This window comes from Podarcis melisellensis, assembly GCF_964234715.1.
Source record: "Podarcis melisellensis genome assembly, chromosome: 8".
NCBI lineage: Eukaryota > Metazoa > Chordata > Lepidosauria > Squamata > Lacertidae > Podarcis > Podarcis melisellensis.
Genome location: NC_138540.1, coordinates 35,823,065 through 35,839,079, shown reverse-complemented (window position 1 = coordinate 35,839,079; position 16,015 = coordinate 35,823,065). Strand labels below are relative to the sequence as shown.

At 42.7% G+C, this 16,015-nt stretch overlaps 1 protein-coding gene and 2 long non-coding RNA genes across 3 annotated transcripts in view; all 3 read right to left on the bottom strand.

The window, feature by feature from the left end:
• LOC309377186 overlaps window positions 1-16,015 on the bottom strand; it is a 976,085-nt gene that overhangs the window by 771,678 nt on the left and 188,392 nt on the right. The gene's annotated exons all lie outside the window — the stretch shown is intronic.
• On the bottom strand, window positions 2,974-4,292 carry LOC309375408. Its single transcript, XR_014170915.1, has 2 exons — window positions 4,019-4,292; window positions 2,974-3,285 (listed from the first exon to the last, which is right to left on the bottom strand). It is a non-coding gene; the product is annotated as an uncharacterized lncRNA (long non-coding RNA).
• Window positions 12,925-16,015, bottom strand: part of TOX3 (TOX high mobility group box family member 3) — a 107,743-nt gene continuing 104,652 nt past the window's right edge. The window contains exon 7 of the mRNA XM_081924055.1: window positions 12,925-14,893. Coding sequence (XP_081780181.1) covers window positions 14,138-14,893 — 756 coding nt within the window. The 3' untranslated portion in view covers window positions 12,925-14,137. The remainder of the gene's footprint in view (window positions 14,894-16,015) is intronic.

Here is a 16,015-nt window from a genome sequence, read left to right as displayed (position 1 = left end):
ATTAGGGAGGCTGGGACACAGAAGAGGGCATTCTCTGTACAGTGTTGGGATTATGGAGCTCCCTGGGTCAAGGGGTCCATTTTGCCCCTTCTCTCCTAGCTTTCCACAACCTACCAAAGACAATTCTGTTCTGATCATTATTTGGCTTGGCAGGCTAACAATATTTCAGGGAACTGATTGCTTATTCTTAGGCTTAAAAGAAACTCCTCACAATCCCCTGTGGGTTTGGAACTGTCATGCGGGTACTTCTTGATCTAAAGGACACTACAAAGGAAATTAGGGAAGATGCAGAGGTGTCCCATCTTGCCATGTGGCATACAATGAGGGGTGTGGCCTGGGAAGAGTCCCCAGGGCCAGATAGACTTGGAGGGCCAGAATTTAGCTCCAGGTCTGAAGTTCTTCACCACTGCTAGATTCTCTCAAAGCTTTATAATGTGTAGCCTACATTGAAAACTCTCCCACAGCTCTCAGTGGATTAATGGAAAAATATCCAAGGTCTATACTCCCGGAGGCCATTCTGTTTAATTTTAATTAAGGGACATTTTAATAAAAGGAACAGGCTACCTTAAAAAAACAAAAACCCAGAGCTTTGTATCACAGCCAAATCCAAGAGTAAACATAATAAAATGGACCATGTGGTTGTTTACAACATCCCCCATTCATTGTTAATATGCAAGCTTCAAGTGTAACTGCACCTCTAATTCCATAAAATGTTTAATATAACAGCTGAAGTCCTCCAATTATACAATGGGAATTGCAAGTAATTATAAAAAAGGCCTATTTAATGACACTCTGCAAGTCTCTGTTCATGTATGCTATATAAACAACACCATCTGTAGAAAACAGAAGACATTCAGCTACTGTATGATGACAAACACTCTAAACTGGGCTTGGAACACACACACACACACACACACACACACACACACACATTTAGCCCTATTTAAATCCTGCGAGCTAATAATTATGATGATGTGAATCATTTACCCAGGTCAGTGTAGAGTCCTGCTTCATCACTTGACCGAATACAGATTTCGTTTGGTGTCATGTTTAAAGCTCTAGGCCTGCATCTTGGAAACAGCTCCACGAATTTGCCACAGCCTTTGTTTCTTCCCTGCATTAAACCTTCTAATTTTCACCTGTGTATTCTGTTCCACACCATCCATTTTTGTGTTAATGATGATTTTAGCCCAGGAGAAGTTGACAAGGAGAGAGGTGGCCCTTGCATTTATTTATTCCCCGAAAATATCGCAGAGGCATTCTCAGAATCGGCTGCCACTCTTGAATTCTGTCAAAGTGCCGTTTGTTCCACGGAGGGCCCCCTAAAGTCTAAAATGGCAAAAAAGAAAAGTGATAAAAATGGAAGGGCATGAGAAGAAAGAGAGAAGAGACTTGGAGCCCTAATGCATTTTAGAGTCAGGCACTAAAACTTCTGCTTGTTCTCCTCAAGAACCTTGGAACTCGAGGGAGGAACAGAACAGTATGTGTATTTTGCTTTACTGTTAGACAAACACATTGTTCCAGCACATACACCAAACATAAACACAAAACACAACTTCAGATAATGGGCACAAAAATATCCACTGAACTTTCCATGAAAACTTTGCGGAAAAAACCCATGTGCACGCATGCATCCACCCCCATTTTGCATGAATTTGACTTCATATCTAAGCCTGAGGCAAAAGGTTAATCAAATAGGAACACTGGTGTCACTCCTCAGTTATTGATTAGCAAATGCCAGATCACATCATCATCTGACTTAATGTGTTTCAGTCATGAATATTTCCCCAGATGTCACTCCCTTCCCCTCAATTCCATTTCTTTATTTAGGCATTACTTTTGTTCAGTAACAATACTTTTCATATGAAACCTATGTTATAAAGTGAAAGCTTCTCCTTTAAAATAAGTTATAAAAAGAAAGCTTTTCTTAGCAACTGGAAGGAAAACCAAATAAGAATTCTACCTATGTTTCTAGAACATTCCGAAACTTTCATGCCTCATGCTGATTTGCCACGTTAATGGATTGCATGAGAAAACTAACTGAATCATAGAATTGTAGAGTTGGTAGAGATACATCTAGCCCAAACCCCTCCAATACAGTGGTACCTCGGGTTAAGAACTTAATTCATTCCGGAGGTTCATTCTTAACCTGAAACTGTTCTTAACCTGAGGTACCACTTTAGCTAATGGGGCCTCCTGCTGCCACCGTGCTGCCGGAGCATGATTTCTGTTCTCATCCTGAAGCAAAGTTCTTAACCCAAGGTATTATTTCTGGGTTAGCGGAGTCTGTAACCTGAAGCATCTGTAACCTGAAGCATCTGTAACCCGAGTTACCACTGTACAGGAATCACAACCAAGACATCCATGACAGTCAGCCATCTAACCTCTGCTTAACAACCTCCAAGGAAGGGGAGTTCACCACCTTCCATGTGATTACATTCCACTGTCGAACAGCTCTTGCAGTCAGAAAGTTCTTATAACTTGAAACCCTTACTTCAGGTCCATACTGGGAGTTGTAGCTCTGCAGGGGGGACAAAGGGGTCTCCTAACAACTCTCAGAATTCTTTGGGGGAACCCAAGTGTTTTTAAAGGTGTATAGTGGTATGACGCAAACATAGCCTTTGTTCCTGTTAGATCCTGTTGTGTGTGTGTGTGTGTGTTTATTTTAAAAGTATGGTTACATGTTGATTATTATTATTTTTAAAAAAAATCATTTTCTTTTTTGCTTTTTTGTACACTGCATTGAGGGTCGGAGGTGCAGTTCATAGATATAAATTAATGATATAAATACGTGTATAAAAATGCATCACGAGGCCAGCTAAAATGACATTTGCTTAAGCCGACATTCTCTCATGTTGCTCCTGTCTCCTCTGTTAATTAATGCACATTGTTACAGATTCACATGTTCCTGTGACAGGGGGGGAAATCCCCATAGCGTACCAGACGACTACAGTGATAGATTACATGCGCACGCTGTGTCATATCCAATTAATTCAAATTGACTGTGCACCGCATTATGTTGTTAGTGCATGGAAGATCAATAAATATGGAGAAAACCCAACAAGGCTCTCTTCATTCCCCCTCTGATGCGGGTTGGTCTGAGACAGATCATACTTCTGTGATCTGCGCTGCTGCTGTTGAAGGAGGCAGGTGGTGCATAGACACCATTCAGACTTGGCCTATTCAATCCAGGCTCCTCTGACTTGCCATTCATGCATCGCAAAACACCATCTGGTCCTCTTTTGCCTCCAGCAATCACAGCTGACCAAAAAACGATAATAACAGCTGTTGCGAAACAAAAGACAAACAAAGCAGGGAGGGAAAGGGTTAGAATGAAGTCCAGGGCTGTAGAAATACTCCATGAAGTGAGAAATGGGGAAGGGTGCTATTCATAAGTCTAAAAAACCCCATTGTGTGGCATCTCCCTGGTTAAACTTGAAATATTTAATCCATCTGTCTCCAAAAAGGGGAGGGGAGGTAAGGAGACCCCTTCCAGCTACAATGGTCAGGTGATAGATAATATATCATGGAAACTTTGCCCGATAAAGGTATTTAAAGCTTTTGTTTGCGGTTGGAGACTAATGACCCCGTTTCAGCTAAAAATGAAAACTCCTTATGTTCTTTCATCATATGTCAGCCTAGGTTAATGTGGAAGCAGAATGTAGTTAACCGGGGTGATAAAGTGAAGAAACCCTGGGAAAAGGGGGGGGGGGAGTACTTATAAATGATAGGACGGAAAACATGATTTCACAGGTGTCAGGCAGAGAGAGAAAAAGAGAGGAATCACTTACGCACTGCACTGTTCCACCACAACATTGCGCATCAATACAGTTTAAGGCTATGTTATGATCTCTCCATAGAGTTGCAGCACTGAACTATGGTGAAATCCACAGTGACACAGGGAGAATGGTGTGCAGGATTGCACCCCCAGTTCATTGGGATATTTCTGATCTCTAGCAGGTGAAAAGGGCAAAGGGTACCATACTGCACCCAAGCAAAGGCCCATCACTAGAAGAACACCTATACCATCAAAGGCATCCATCCATGGGAAGTTCCAGTAGCATGAATGTCTTGCCAGCAGTGTTCAATCAGCTGTGGGGACCAAAGCACGCCACTCTTGGAGAGGGAGGAGTTGGTGTGTCTGTGGATTCACAGGATCCGAAGGCCCCTCACCTCCCTTCCAAAAAGGACGTCATACTATACAGCCCTGGGAATCTCTCCTATACACACAGGGCCGTGCCCAATGTTAACTGTGCTCTAAGTCAACCCATTGAAATCAATGCTCATAATGAACTCAGGTCTACCCAACATACAAACCATATTTGGATACATAGTTGGATACAAACCGTATTTGGATTGCTGAGTTAATGAAACATAAAAGATGCAACATGGGTGTCTATGATGCAAGTGAGCATGTGTGTGTGCAATAATGGCACATATTAACCAGGATAAGGTATATGTAAACTTAAGAAACTGGCTCCATTCACACCATAAAGTTAAAGCACTATGAAAGCACAGTAATGGCTTTCCCCCAAAGAATTAAGGGAACTGTAGTTTGTTAAAGGTGCTGAGTTGTTTGGAGACCCCTGTTTCCCTCCCAGAGCTACTATCCCCCAATTTCCCTGAGACTGATTCTCTGAGATTGGCAATTGCAGCTCCATGAGGGGAATAGGGGTTTCCTAACAACTCTCAGCACCCATAACAAACCACAGCTCCCAGAATTCCTCAAGGGAAGCCATGGCTGTTTAAAGTGCTATCACTGTGCTTTAAATGTTTGCCGTGAAAGAGGCCAGAGAGGGAAAAGGCTTGATTTTAAACGTACACATCCACTTCAATATTTACTACATTAAAAGGGCAATCCTATGTATGTTTACTCAGATGTGACTCCCACCATGTTCAATGCGCTTAACTGTGTTTAGGATCACAGCCTATGTTCAGCTGCTTTGGTGATTACTATTTCCCCTGTCTCAGAACTGATCAACAGATCTTCAGCCCTTCATCACGTGTGATAAAACCCGGGATTTATTAAATCCTTTAATGAGTAGACTTGCACCTGCTTCTTCCTCCAAACTGTAGAAAACAGACTTCTGTTGGCATTAACCCTTATCACTTGTGACATTTTCCCAAAGATGCATCCTGGCTCTTCAAGAACACAATTACAGGCCATATACACAATTCCTGTCACTTGCGGTTTAGCTTTTCTTTGTTGAAGAGGTTGGTTAAGAGATTTCAGAAGCTCCAAGAAGGGCACTGATTGCTACATTAAGTTAGTTGAAACTGACACATGGGTTAAAAACTAAATTGGACACAATCCCATGGGGAGTTCTCCCATGCAGGCTCCATTAAAATAAATGGGAGCTTCAGAACGCAAGTGCTTCTGCACCACCCTCATTCATTTCAATGGCTCTTGGCGTGCTTCACTTGATTGTTTTTCTTGTTGCAATTAAGTATTATCCTCCTCCAAATTTATTAGACAACATGGTAAAATGAGCACTGTTCAGGTGTTGGGTTTAGCTACATGCCGTGGGCACTGAGGAATGGCTCAGGGCATCACCTGCTGACCACATCCCAATAACTTCATTCCTGCCATGTGAAGGTTGGAAGAGGGATTCTAAGCATGTTCACCTGACTGTGCTTAGAATCTTCCTTGCAGTTATCATATTTTTCTGTGTATAAGACATTTTTGGGGACTCAAAATTAAGAAAATGCACTATGCGCTATCTGTGCATAAGATGACCCCTTATTTTGAACTTCAAAAATTTAGGAAAACATATAGTCTTATACACGGAAAAATACGGTATATATTGCTCCAGGGAGACTTTGGTGCGTGACCCTGCTCCTTTTTTTCATGTCCTCTGATCGTGAGTAGACCCAACACCTGAATAGGGCTGCTGTTACAAACATTGGCTTTTGTGAAATACTGTCTATTTGATCTTGGAATCCTTATATAACTTAGGACCAGTATACCTCAATGACCACTTCCTTCTATATGGGGCCTTCCTGAATACTGAGTCAGAAAAGTAACTTTGGTTCACTCCAGAGGTCAAGCGGGTGATGACTGAAATTAGGACCTATTCAGTGGTGATATCCTATCTTTACAAATTCAACTCAGTCTGCATTGAAACACAAACTTACCTAATTCGTACTTTCCAAAAACAATATGTAAATTGAAACACAGCCATTCTTTGAAATCTGCAGTTCTCTGAATTTTGTAACACAGTTCTCCAGCCAAGTACTGTGTAAAAAGAAAGAAACTTAGGTGTGTATATATTAGTGAAACTAGTATGCAAAATGTGTTATATTTGGAGAAGTTGTTCTGCAAACGTGTATGTCGTGCCAAATCTCATACAAAAATGTGTATATTAGGAAAAATTCACACTAAAATACTGATAAATTTGTGTGGGAACTTTTTTTAAAAAAACACAAATGGAAATGTGGGAAATTAAATTTAAAATTGGTGTCAAATGAGAAACCGAGAGGAACCAAAATGGACTCGTCCACCTGTCCCTACCATCTACCAAACACTCCTTCAAGTTCCATGGGAGCAAAAAGGGGAAGCAGTCTCCGTGGACTGCAGCTTTGAAAACTGCTTGGATTTGTATTTCTCTCCCCCCCCCAACCCCCCGGTTTGTGTGTCTCATGAACAGTAGCCATGGACACCACCTCTGCTCAGCCTCATTCTTTTTCAGATTAGGATTCGACTCAGGCTCCTCGCTTGCTGTTTTTAATTTTCATTTTATCATAAGCAGTTTTAAGATTGTTGCCAGTGGTAATTTGCAATTTTTATCAAGACCTCTTCATTATAGCTTCTGACAGGACAGATGCTGTAATTAATCATGCAAGACAACTGGGGATAGTGGTCAAACTGCTCTCCTAGTGCAGGGGGAGGGAGTGGGGGGAGGGAGGGAGGGAGAAATGTGAATACAACAGAATCCTCGAGATCCTTTGGAACATGAATGCATAATGCATGCTGGCGCGTTGGCAGCAAAGGCACAGACCCTGAAGCAGTAGAGTGGGAAATATCTGTTTTCCCTCCATGATTTGTTAAAATAAGTACAACAAGTGAAAATAAGGGAGCGTGCTGGTGCTAACAACCACCACCAACACCACCAATGGTTACGAGGCAGGATGACTATGTTCTACCTCCATTGTTGGAGGCAGTAAGCCTCGGAAGAACAGTTGTTGGGAATCGCAAGAGGGGAGAGCAGTGCTTCACTCAGATGCTGCCCGAGGGTTTCTGGTGATTATCATGCCGCTACAAGACAAATTCACAGGGCATAAGACTGTTAATGGCAACTAGCAGCCATGGCTATGCATTGCCTCCACCAGAGGCGTACCTAGGGTCCCGTGTGCCCTTGGCAAGGAATTGTATTGCCACCACTCCCCCCCAAATCACTTCATGGCATGCCTTTGTGCCGTGGTGCGAGAAGGAAGCTTCTCCCGCGTTTGATCTTGCTGCAACATTGGCGTTATGTTGCCGCACGGATATATGTCATACACTCCATAGTCTGAGAGGTGATATTGTGCCACCAGCCCCAGCCTGCACCTCTGGCAGGGGATGCTTTTTCCAACCCCTAGGCCTGCCTCTGGCCTTCCCTGTCATGCCTCTGAACTGCAAGTGGGGAGAGTGCTGTTGTGCTTCCCACAGGCACTCAGTTGGCCACTGTGAAAACAGGAGGCTGGACTAGGTGGGCTTTGACCTCATACAACAGGGTTCTTCTTGTGTTTAAATAATAACAGCATCAGAATCATATTAAGGCTGCAACCTCATGCAAACTAAATTGGGATCGGTAGCAGCTGTGCTGGTGGCATAGAGCTCTGGAACCACTTTTCCAACGCTGCCAATGCTGTAGCTTCCCTAGATGGAGCTGGGTTGGGGCAATGTGGTAGCAAGATCAGGACTGCATGGATTCTCCAGTAAAGTCAATCTAGTGCTCCTACCGGTGGTTCCACATAGCCCTGAAATTACTAACTTTCCGCCCCACCCCAGCTATAGTGATGGTGGCATTGAGAGGGCAGCTATGTGGCTTTGCCCCACCACACCAAACACTACATTTTGGGAGGAAGCTATCTTGAACTCAATGGAATATAGAGCCAAGGTGATATTGACCATGGGGTCAATCCAGGTTCTTATACTCGCACAGCCATGGAACTTGTTTACTGACCTTGGGTTTGTCACCATCTCTCAGCCCAATCTACCTCACAAGGTTGTCAGGTGGATAAACTGCACATATACTGGTGGATGAGCATGGTCTGGGGCGGGGAGTAGTCATCTGACACACCACTGCCAATTGCCAGGATATTAGGATTGAAACCTGATTCATGACAGACAATGGAATTAGTTCTTCACATTGCACATAATTTATGGGATGTGCTGTTGCAAGATAGCAAATGGTTTCAGTGCTTTTAAAAGGAAGAAAGGTCTGTTAGGATGCAATCCTATGCACACTTACCTGGGAGTAATCTGCTCATTTCAGCTCTCTCCATTTCTCATTTTCCCAGTCTTACAATTCTTCAGTTCTCTACATGTTGCAACAATTGCAGATGGTTTCTTTTTAAAATCCTTATGAAAATCCACCATCATTTTAGTGCAAAAACACTCATGAAAGTTCATCATTTTGGTGCCAGTTTCTCTGAACACATTTTTATATGCAGTTTTGACTAACGTACACATTTTTTGCCAGCAACTTTTTCTAATATAATGCATTTTTGAATGTTATTTTCTCTAATGCCTTCATTTCTATGCACATTTCTGTAAACATTAGTCCATCTAGCTCATTATTGCCTACATTGCCTAGTAGAAAGTCAAAGTTTGACATGGAGAATCTTTCTCAGACCTACCAGGAGAAGCTGGGGCTTGCACCTGGGTCCTTTTGCATGTGATCTGCCTCTGCCACTGAACTATGGCCTTTCCCCTTGTTTGTTTTTAGGTACTTCCCAAATCCACAGCCACTCTGCATTTCCTCCACTTACAGCAAAATATTATTGAGTCCCGTCAGGTGCAAATCTGGCCTCAAAATTACCCCGTACCCCCAGCTGAGACATTAAGAAAGACTATGAACTAAAAATTGTTACTGAAATTAATTAAATAGTTTATTGAAGCAATTAAAGTGGCAATCATGATGGATATATGTCACTGAGTACCAGCATGCCTGCTGTGGAACAATGGGAGGTGGTTACTAGCTCCATGCCTGTTTATGGACATCACTAAGGCTTTTGATTGGGCACTACAGTTCTGGACTAGACAAATGCAGGAGGGAGGGTTGAGCACCATTTGGGCCCCTTCCAACTCTGCAGTTCTATGACTCTAGGAATGTTTGAATGCATCCAATGGAGGTCTTCTTGCATGCTTATGCTTTTAGTGAAGAAGAAGAAGAAGAAGAAGAAGAAGAAGAAGAAGAAGAAGAAGAAGAAGAAGAAGAAGAAGAAGAAGAAGAAGTGCCCAAGCTGATAATCCAAAACACCAGTTAACATAATTGGACTTCTTTCCAAGTAGGCATGCATAGGAGGGTTTTTCGTTCTTGTTTTTAAAGGAATTAATTAACTAACTGAATGTTGCATCCCTGCAAAGCAGTCAAAATTAGGCCAAAGAATTCATATGCCAGACCAATTTTCCCATGTATGAAAGTATACGAAGCAATCCAGTGGGGATAACCTGTTAGCATGAGCTGCTATGAGGCACCATCCCAGCTTATTTGTGCATTTATCTATTCAAAAGCATTTATAAAGCGCTTAATATCTCTTCCTGGCTTTAGCCACCATGCCTAAGGCAAATACACCAATTCATGTGCAGCTTCAGAGGCTAGGAGAGGCTAGCACTTTAAATGTCCCCCATTGCCTTAACATGTAAGGGTAGCAGAGATCAATACCCTCCCAGCTTACCCCCACTTCCTTCCTTCATAGGAAACCTCTTTTTTCAGAGGCTTGAGAAGCCATTTTGCAATGTGAAGTGCAGCTGAATGGGAAGATAGGCAGAAGCCACATATATATAACTACAGGGGTTAGAAGCAGGCGAGAGATTTTACATTGGAGCAAGAAAAAGAGGGCAAAGTTGCTGCCACCCTGGACCTCCACTTATTGCTTCATCTTAGGATGATATGGGTGATGAAGGGCACAAGCTTGAGCCCTATGCAAAATCAAGAGACAGACAGGAAGCATTGGGAATTTACTACAAGTTTCCAGCGTCTTTCAGCAGATGTCAAGGGGTCAAGAGTGCTTCAGTAAAATTCCATTTCACTTGCAAGGTTAACCCTAAAGGGCAGATCTGCTGGAGATTTCTTCCTTGGAGAAGCATCTCCAGTGCAAAACTTCCCAGAGAGACCAACCTATTTTCTTTAAGCTCTTTGTTCAGACTGTAATATGCCTTGACAATCATTTCTGATATATAAGACAAGTGTTCCAATGTGCTAGTGGCCATGACAAAATATTAAAACCACATCTCCTTCCCCGCACCTCCAAAACAAATTCTAAACACAGCAGCATCCTGAATAGATACCGTATTTTTCGCTCTATAAGACGCACCAGACCACAAGACGCACCTAGTTTTTGGAGGAGGAAAACAAGAAAAAAAAAATATTCTGAATCTCAGAAGCCAGAACAGCAAGAGGGATTGCTGTGCAGCGAAAGCAGCAATCCTTCTTCCTGTTCTGGCTTCTGGGATAGCTGTGCAGCCTGCATTCGCTCCATACGATGCGCAAACATTTCCCCTTACTTTTTAGGAGGGAAAAAGTGAGTCTTATAGAGCAAAAAATACGGTAATTTATCTGGTGCCAAAGAAGCTCTGACACAGGCAGTTATAAGATCATAGGAAGAGCCTGCTGAGTCAGGCCAATGACCCAGCTAGGGCATTATCCTGTGCTCACAGTGGCCAACCAGATGCCTGTGGGAAACCAGTAAGCAGGATTCAAGCACACAAGCATGCTCTCCTTCTGGGGTTTCCAGCAACTGGTATTCAGAAACATTACCACCTCCAATATTAAGGCTGCAAACATAATATTGATAGCCTTCTCTTCCATGCATTTATCCAGTCCTCTTTGGAAGCCATCAAGGTTGGTGGCTATCTCTGCCTCCTGTGGGAATGAGCTCCATAGTCTTACTACGCAATGCATGAAGGGCTTTCTTGTATCTGTCCCAAATCTTCCAACATGCAGGTTCATTGGATGTCCACAAATTCTAGTGTTATGAGAGAAAAACCTTCGCCATATCATGATTGATGACTGAAACCTCTATCATGTCGCCTCTTACTTGCCTTTTTTCTTAAAAGTTCCAAATGCTGCCACCTTTTGAGGCAAGTTGCTCCATCCCCTAGATCAGTTTGGTTGCCCTCAACCTTTCCCAACTCTACAATACCCGTTTTGAGATGAGGCAGGCAGAATAGCCACCCAGCAAAGTCTGCAGTCCCCGTCTTGATACTCTCCCCCTCTGTAAAACCTCTGCATTCCCCGTTCATGATTTGTGGTTGCTGCTCACTCAGTCATCCTCCTGCACCCCAAATGCAGTCTATTGCCCTTTTCCTTTCCTAGCTGTAAGGACCCTCCATTGCAGTAACAGGAGCTGGTGGTGGCAAAAGGGCTTAATACAGACCATCGCTCCCCAGTGTTTTTTGCAAAAAAAATTCCTTCCAGTAGCACCTTAAAGACCAACTAAGTTAGTTCTTGGTATGAGCTTTCGTGTGCATGCACACTTCTTCAGATGTTTTTGGATTACACCTTCCATTGACCCTGACCATTGGTCATGTGCTGGCTTATACTAATAACATCTACAGGACAACCAACTTGAGAAAGGCTGATGCAGACCATGTTAAATAGACTCTAGCACATCCAACTTCCAGCATATGCAAGTGCTTCTGGCTTCATCCAGATCTTTCCAGATTCCAGGTAAAGCCTGCAATGCTGCAGGAGTGGTTCATTTGAGAAAGACTGTGGCCTCCATATGATATCAAGTTTGTTTATAGCTTAAGCTTGCCTTGTTTAGGCTGAACCTGCCATGGTGGAGGCACACTAACAGAGCTGTTCTAGCTAGGACACTGGCAGAACTTACACCCACTTAGCATAAATTGGCACGTGCCAAACTCCATTCAGGAGCAGGGCAGCTGCTGGCTGAGACAACCCAAACCTGGCTGAGGGAAAACAAGCCTTTGAAGTAAAGTTTGAACTTTCACCATCCTTTTTGCCAGTGTCAAGTTCTGCTGAGTCGACAGGGATTTTGAACAGATACAAGTCTGCCCCTGCTGCACCCCCCAGAATGTCCCTTTGCAAGATTACCCTACTCTTGGTTCTGCTGGTTTTGGTAGAACCCTGGCTAAGAAACTTACCCTGGTGAATCTCCAGCTGGGCTGCAATGAGGGGCTTCATGGTCCAGGCTCACTCAGCAATCCACCTATTCTAAACTCACTCATTCCAGTGGATCTTGGATTTGGATGACACTGTATTAGTGAGAGCAGCCTTGGATGCCAGTGTAAATGTTAGGGCTGTGATCCAGGTCTGGACAAATCCCAGCTTGAATCGGGCCAATTGTTCTGGATTCGATCAGGTGCACCCTGAGCAATCTCGAGAGTAGTGGTGGTTTGGCAACCACGTTTAATTAGGGTTTTAAACATGGGAGTGGTGCCAAGGTGAAGGGGGTGGGTGGGAGATGTAGATAGAAACTCTCGCCTGGACTACATTTAACCCCTTTGCCACCACAAACATTAGGATTTAAAATACCAATTAAACTTAGAGCTAGATCAGGTCATACTAGGTTGAATCAGGCAACAAACCATATTAGAGGTGGGCATGTACAGCCCTGCTTAATGTTATGGTATGAGGAGGAGGTGTAGCACAGGCAAGCTGGTATTTTGTTCAAAGGGTTAAGGATTAGCTGATTGCAGTTTTGCAAAACACTGGGGGTATGTGGTTGGATTTTTTTCTTCTTTTTTACTGAAATGTGTTTATTCTATAGCAAGATAAAAGCATTTGTTTTAGATAAGCAAAATACAAACAACTCAATTGCTGCTATTATAACTCATAAAAAAGTATAAAAACAGCATAAAAACACAGTAAGCAATATTGCAGTTAAATCATTCATGTTACCAGTGTTTACATTAAAGCCTCATTTATGAAAACTTTACAACACATGATATGAAAAACTTACAATTTTTTAAAGGAAATATTTACACTGATTTTTCAGATGTAGCAATTCTTTTAAATAGTCTACTGGTATTACAGCATATATTTTTTAAAAACTCACATTTTTCCTTCTTACCTATTTTTTTTTTGTAATAACAGTGCATTTAAGTGCATTTCCTTTTTTAAAAAATACAGTGTATTAAATCTGAAAGTTGTCACCCAAACACAGGATAGAATATTCACATCTTTTTTTAAAAAAAACAACAACAACTTGGAATGAACAGAACAGGGTAAGAATATATTTTGTAACAAAGCACTGTAAGTGTTTGGAGAAATTATAGCTTTGATGGTAAAGATGGGCTCTGATATTTAAGAACTTTCACTTGCAGGTTTTCCCCCACCCCCCCACCCCCTTCTGGAGACATATTAAAAAGAGAAAAAGGAGCTTTGGCAAAAGTCTATGATTTTTACATTAATATTTATATATATATTTATATTTATATATATATGACAGAGAAAAACACCGTCAACTACTCATGTCATACGAGTGTGATTGCATGGAATCCAATCAACATTTTACAGGTAGTTACAACTGTGCTTTTTAGGACTTCATGAACAAAAAACCAAAAAAAAAAAATCCCAAACTGGTTTGAAGTGCATTCACTAATCAGTTTTAATCTGGAACTCTGAAAAAGGCCAAAACTTTTTCGCTTCACTGCCCAGGCATATCCAAGACTATGTAGTTCACATATTATGGGTAAAGCTCAAAATAAATAAAGAAAACAAGAGAGCACAGCATTTTCTTTAAAAAGATCGGAAAGAGAGAGGGGGGAAACAAATATTTATAGTCAGCTAAATGAATATACACAGCTACATTGTAGTTCTTTATTGCCTATCTAATAGACAGCTTAGAGGCTCACTCATCTGTTATGCATCCCTGCATAACTACCATCAGCAATGTACAGTTTCCAGCCGTAAACAGTCCCCCTTTGCTTAACTCACAATGCAAAGCAGCTTTGCAACATGTGTCTTCAGAAAATACTGGCCTGCGATAATAGCTGAGTCTGTGTCTGGGTTTGTATTTGGGACTGGTGTTGTTGGGGGGCTGGCGGGGGGCTCCCGATGCTGGGGATCGGGGAGGTGATCTGTGAGGCCACTGGGGAATGTTGCTGAGGTGAAGGCTGCGACTGGTGCTGCTGCTGCTGCTGCTGCAGGTGCTGCATCTGCTGTTGCTGCATCTGCTGGAGCTGGTGCTGCAACTGATGCTGAATTTGCTGCTGGCTCAGCTGCTGCTGCAGGTGCTGCTGCTGCTGCAGGTGCTGCTGCATGTGGTGCTGGAAATGCTGCTGCTGCATCTGCTGCTGGATCTGCTGATGCATGTGCTGCTGGTGGAGCTGCTGCTGCTGCATCTGCTGCTGCTGCATCTGCTGCAGCTGCTGCAGCTGGTGCTGCTGGCTCTGCAAGGAAGGGCTGACCTGGGAGGGCGCCGATGCCGACGTGCCCACCATGCTGCTTCCCATGGAGCTTATCAGCGAGGTGGAAATGTTTGTGGGCATGTTGGGCGCAATGGTGACCGAGGCAACTATCTGATTCATGGGCAGCCGCATTGCTAGAGGCTTGGGGGCGATTGCCCTGGGGAGCGACTGCTGGAGAGTCTGTGGAGAAGTGGCCATGGCCGCCTGCTGGGAGAGAGGGGAGTTCAGAAGGAGGGACGAGGACAGGTTTGTAGACGCCAGCGTTTGCTGAACAGAACGGATTGTTTGGGCTTCAGCTGACTCAGCAGCAGCCTGCATTTAAGAAAGAGAAGTTCATGACAGTTAATACAGGGGCCGCCTCTTATGTTTTTATATTTATACGTTTATATTTATATTTGTCACATTTGCATTTCTCTCGCACCCGAGGAGCTTGTAACAGCATCCTTGGCATCTTCCCCTTTTTCTTCCTTTCTCTTTATTAATAATTTTTTAAAAAACACTTTAACACAATTTTAATAACAAAGAACAATCCCCTTCCCATCTCAGGGAGGACACAAGGGGTGGCTAAACTAAAACAAAAGGCAAACAAAAAACAATAACAAAAACATTAATCCATCAGTAAAACCCATCAGGAAGTAACACGATTCAAGTCCATTGTGTTCATTGCAGCCAAAAAGTTTTCTATACTGTGGGAAGGTATCTTTTTACTTCAGCTTTGCTTTCCTAAACAGTTCCAGTTTGTTTAAAAAAAAAAAAAAAAAGCATTTCGTTCCTTTAGCCAGTCACAGATTATTTGTTCATTTTTCCATCAAGGCAACTCACCAAACCACCTTATACTCATAAGGCAAAATCCTTTAAGTCATATCAATAGCTGGTCAGGCAACTCCCCATTTTAGGAACATCAGAAGAGCATTAGGCCAAAGGTACATCTAGTGCTGGGTTCTGTTCTTACAATGGCCAACCAGTAGCCAACAGGAAGCAGGACATGAGTGTGATAGCACTGTCCCCCCCTCATGTTTTTCAGAAAATAGCATTTGGAGGCACATGCTGATGCTGGAGGTATTACATAGCCATCATGACTAGTAGGCATATATAGCCTTATCATCCAAAAATTTGTATAATCCACCTTTTAAAGCCCTCCAAGCTGGTGGTCATCACTACATATTAGGGAACTGCATAATTTAACTATGGACTGTGTAAAGAAGAACATTATTTTTCTTCTATTCTGAATCTCTGAATCTCTGTTTTGAAACCCTTCCAGGTTCCATTTTTATGAGGGAAGGAGGAGAAAAGGCTAGAGCCTTTTCGGGACATTTGGAGGGGGAGGACTAGATGTTTTTAAGGCATCAAGGAGGAGCCTGTTGCCAAGATTCAATTTCCTTGCAAGTATTAATTGGTAGAGTGGAGGAGCCCTCAAATATCTGAAGATAGCTT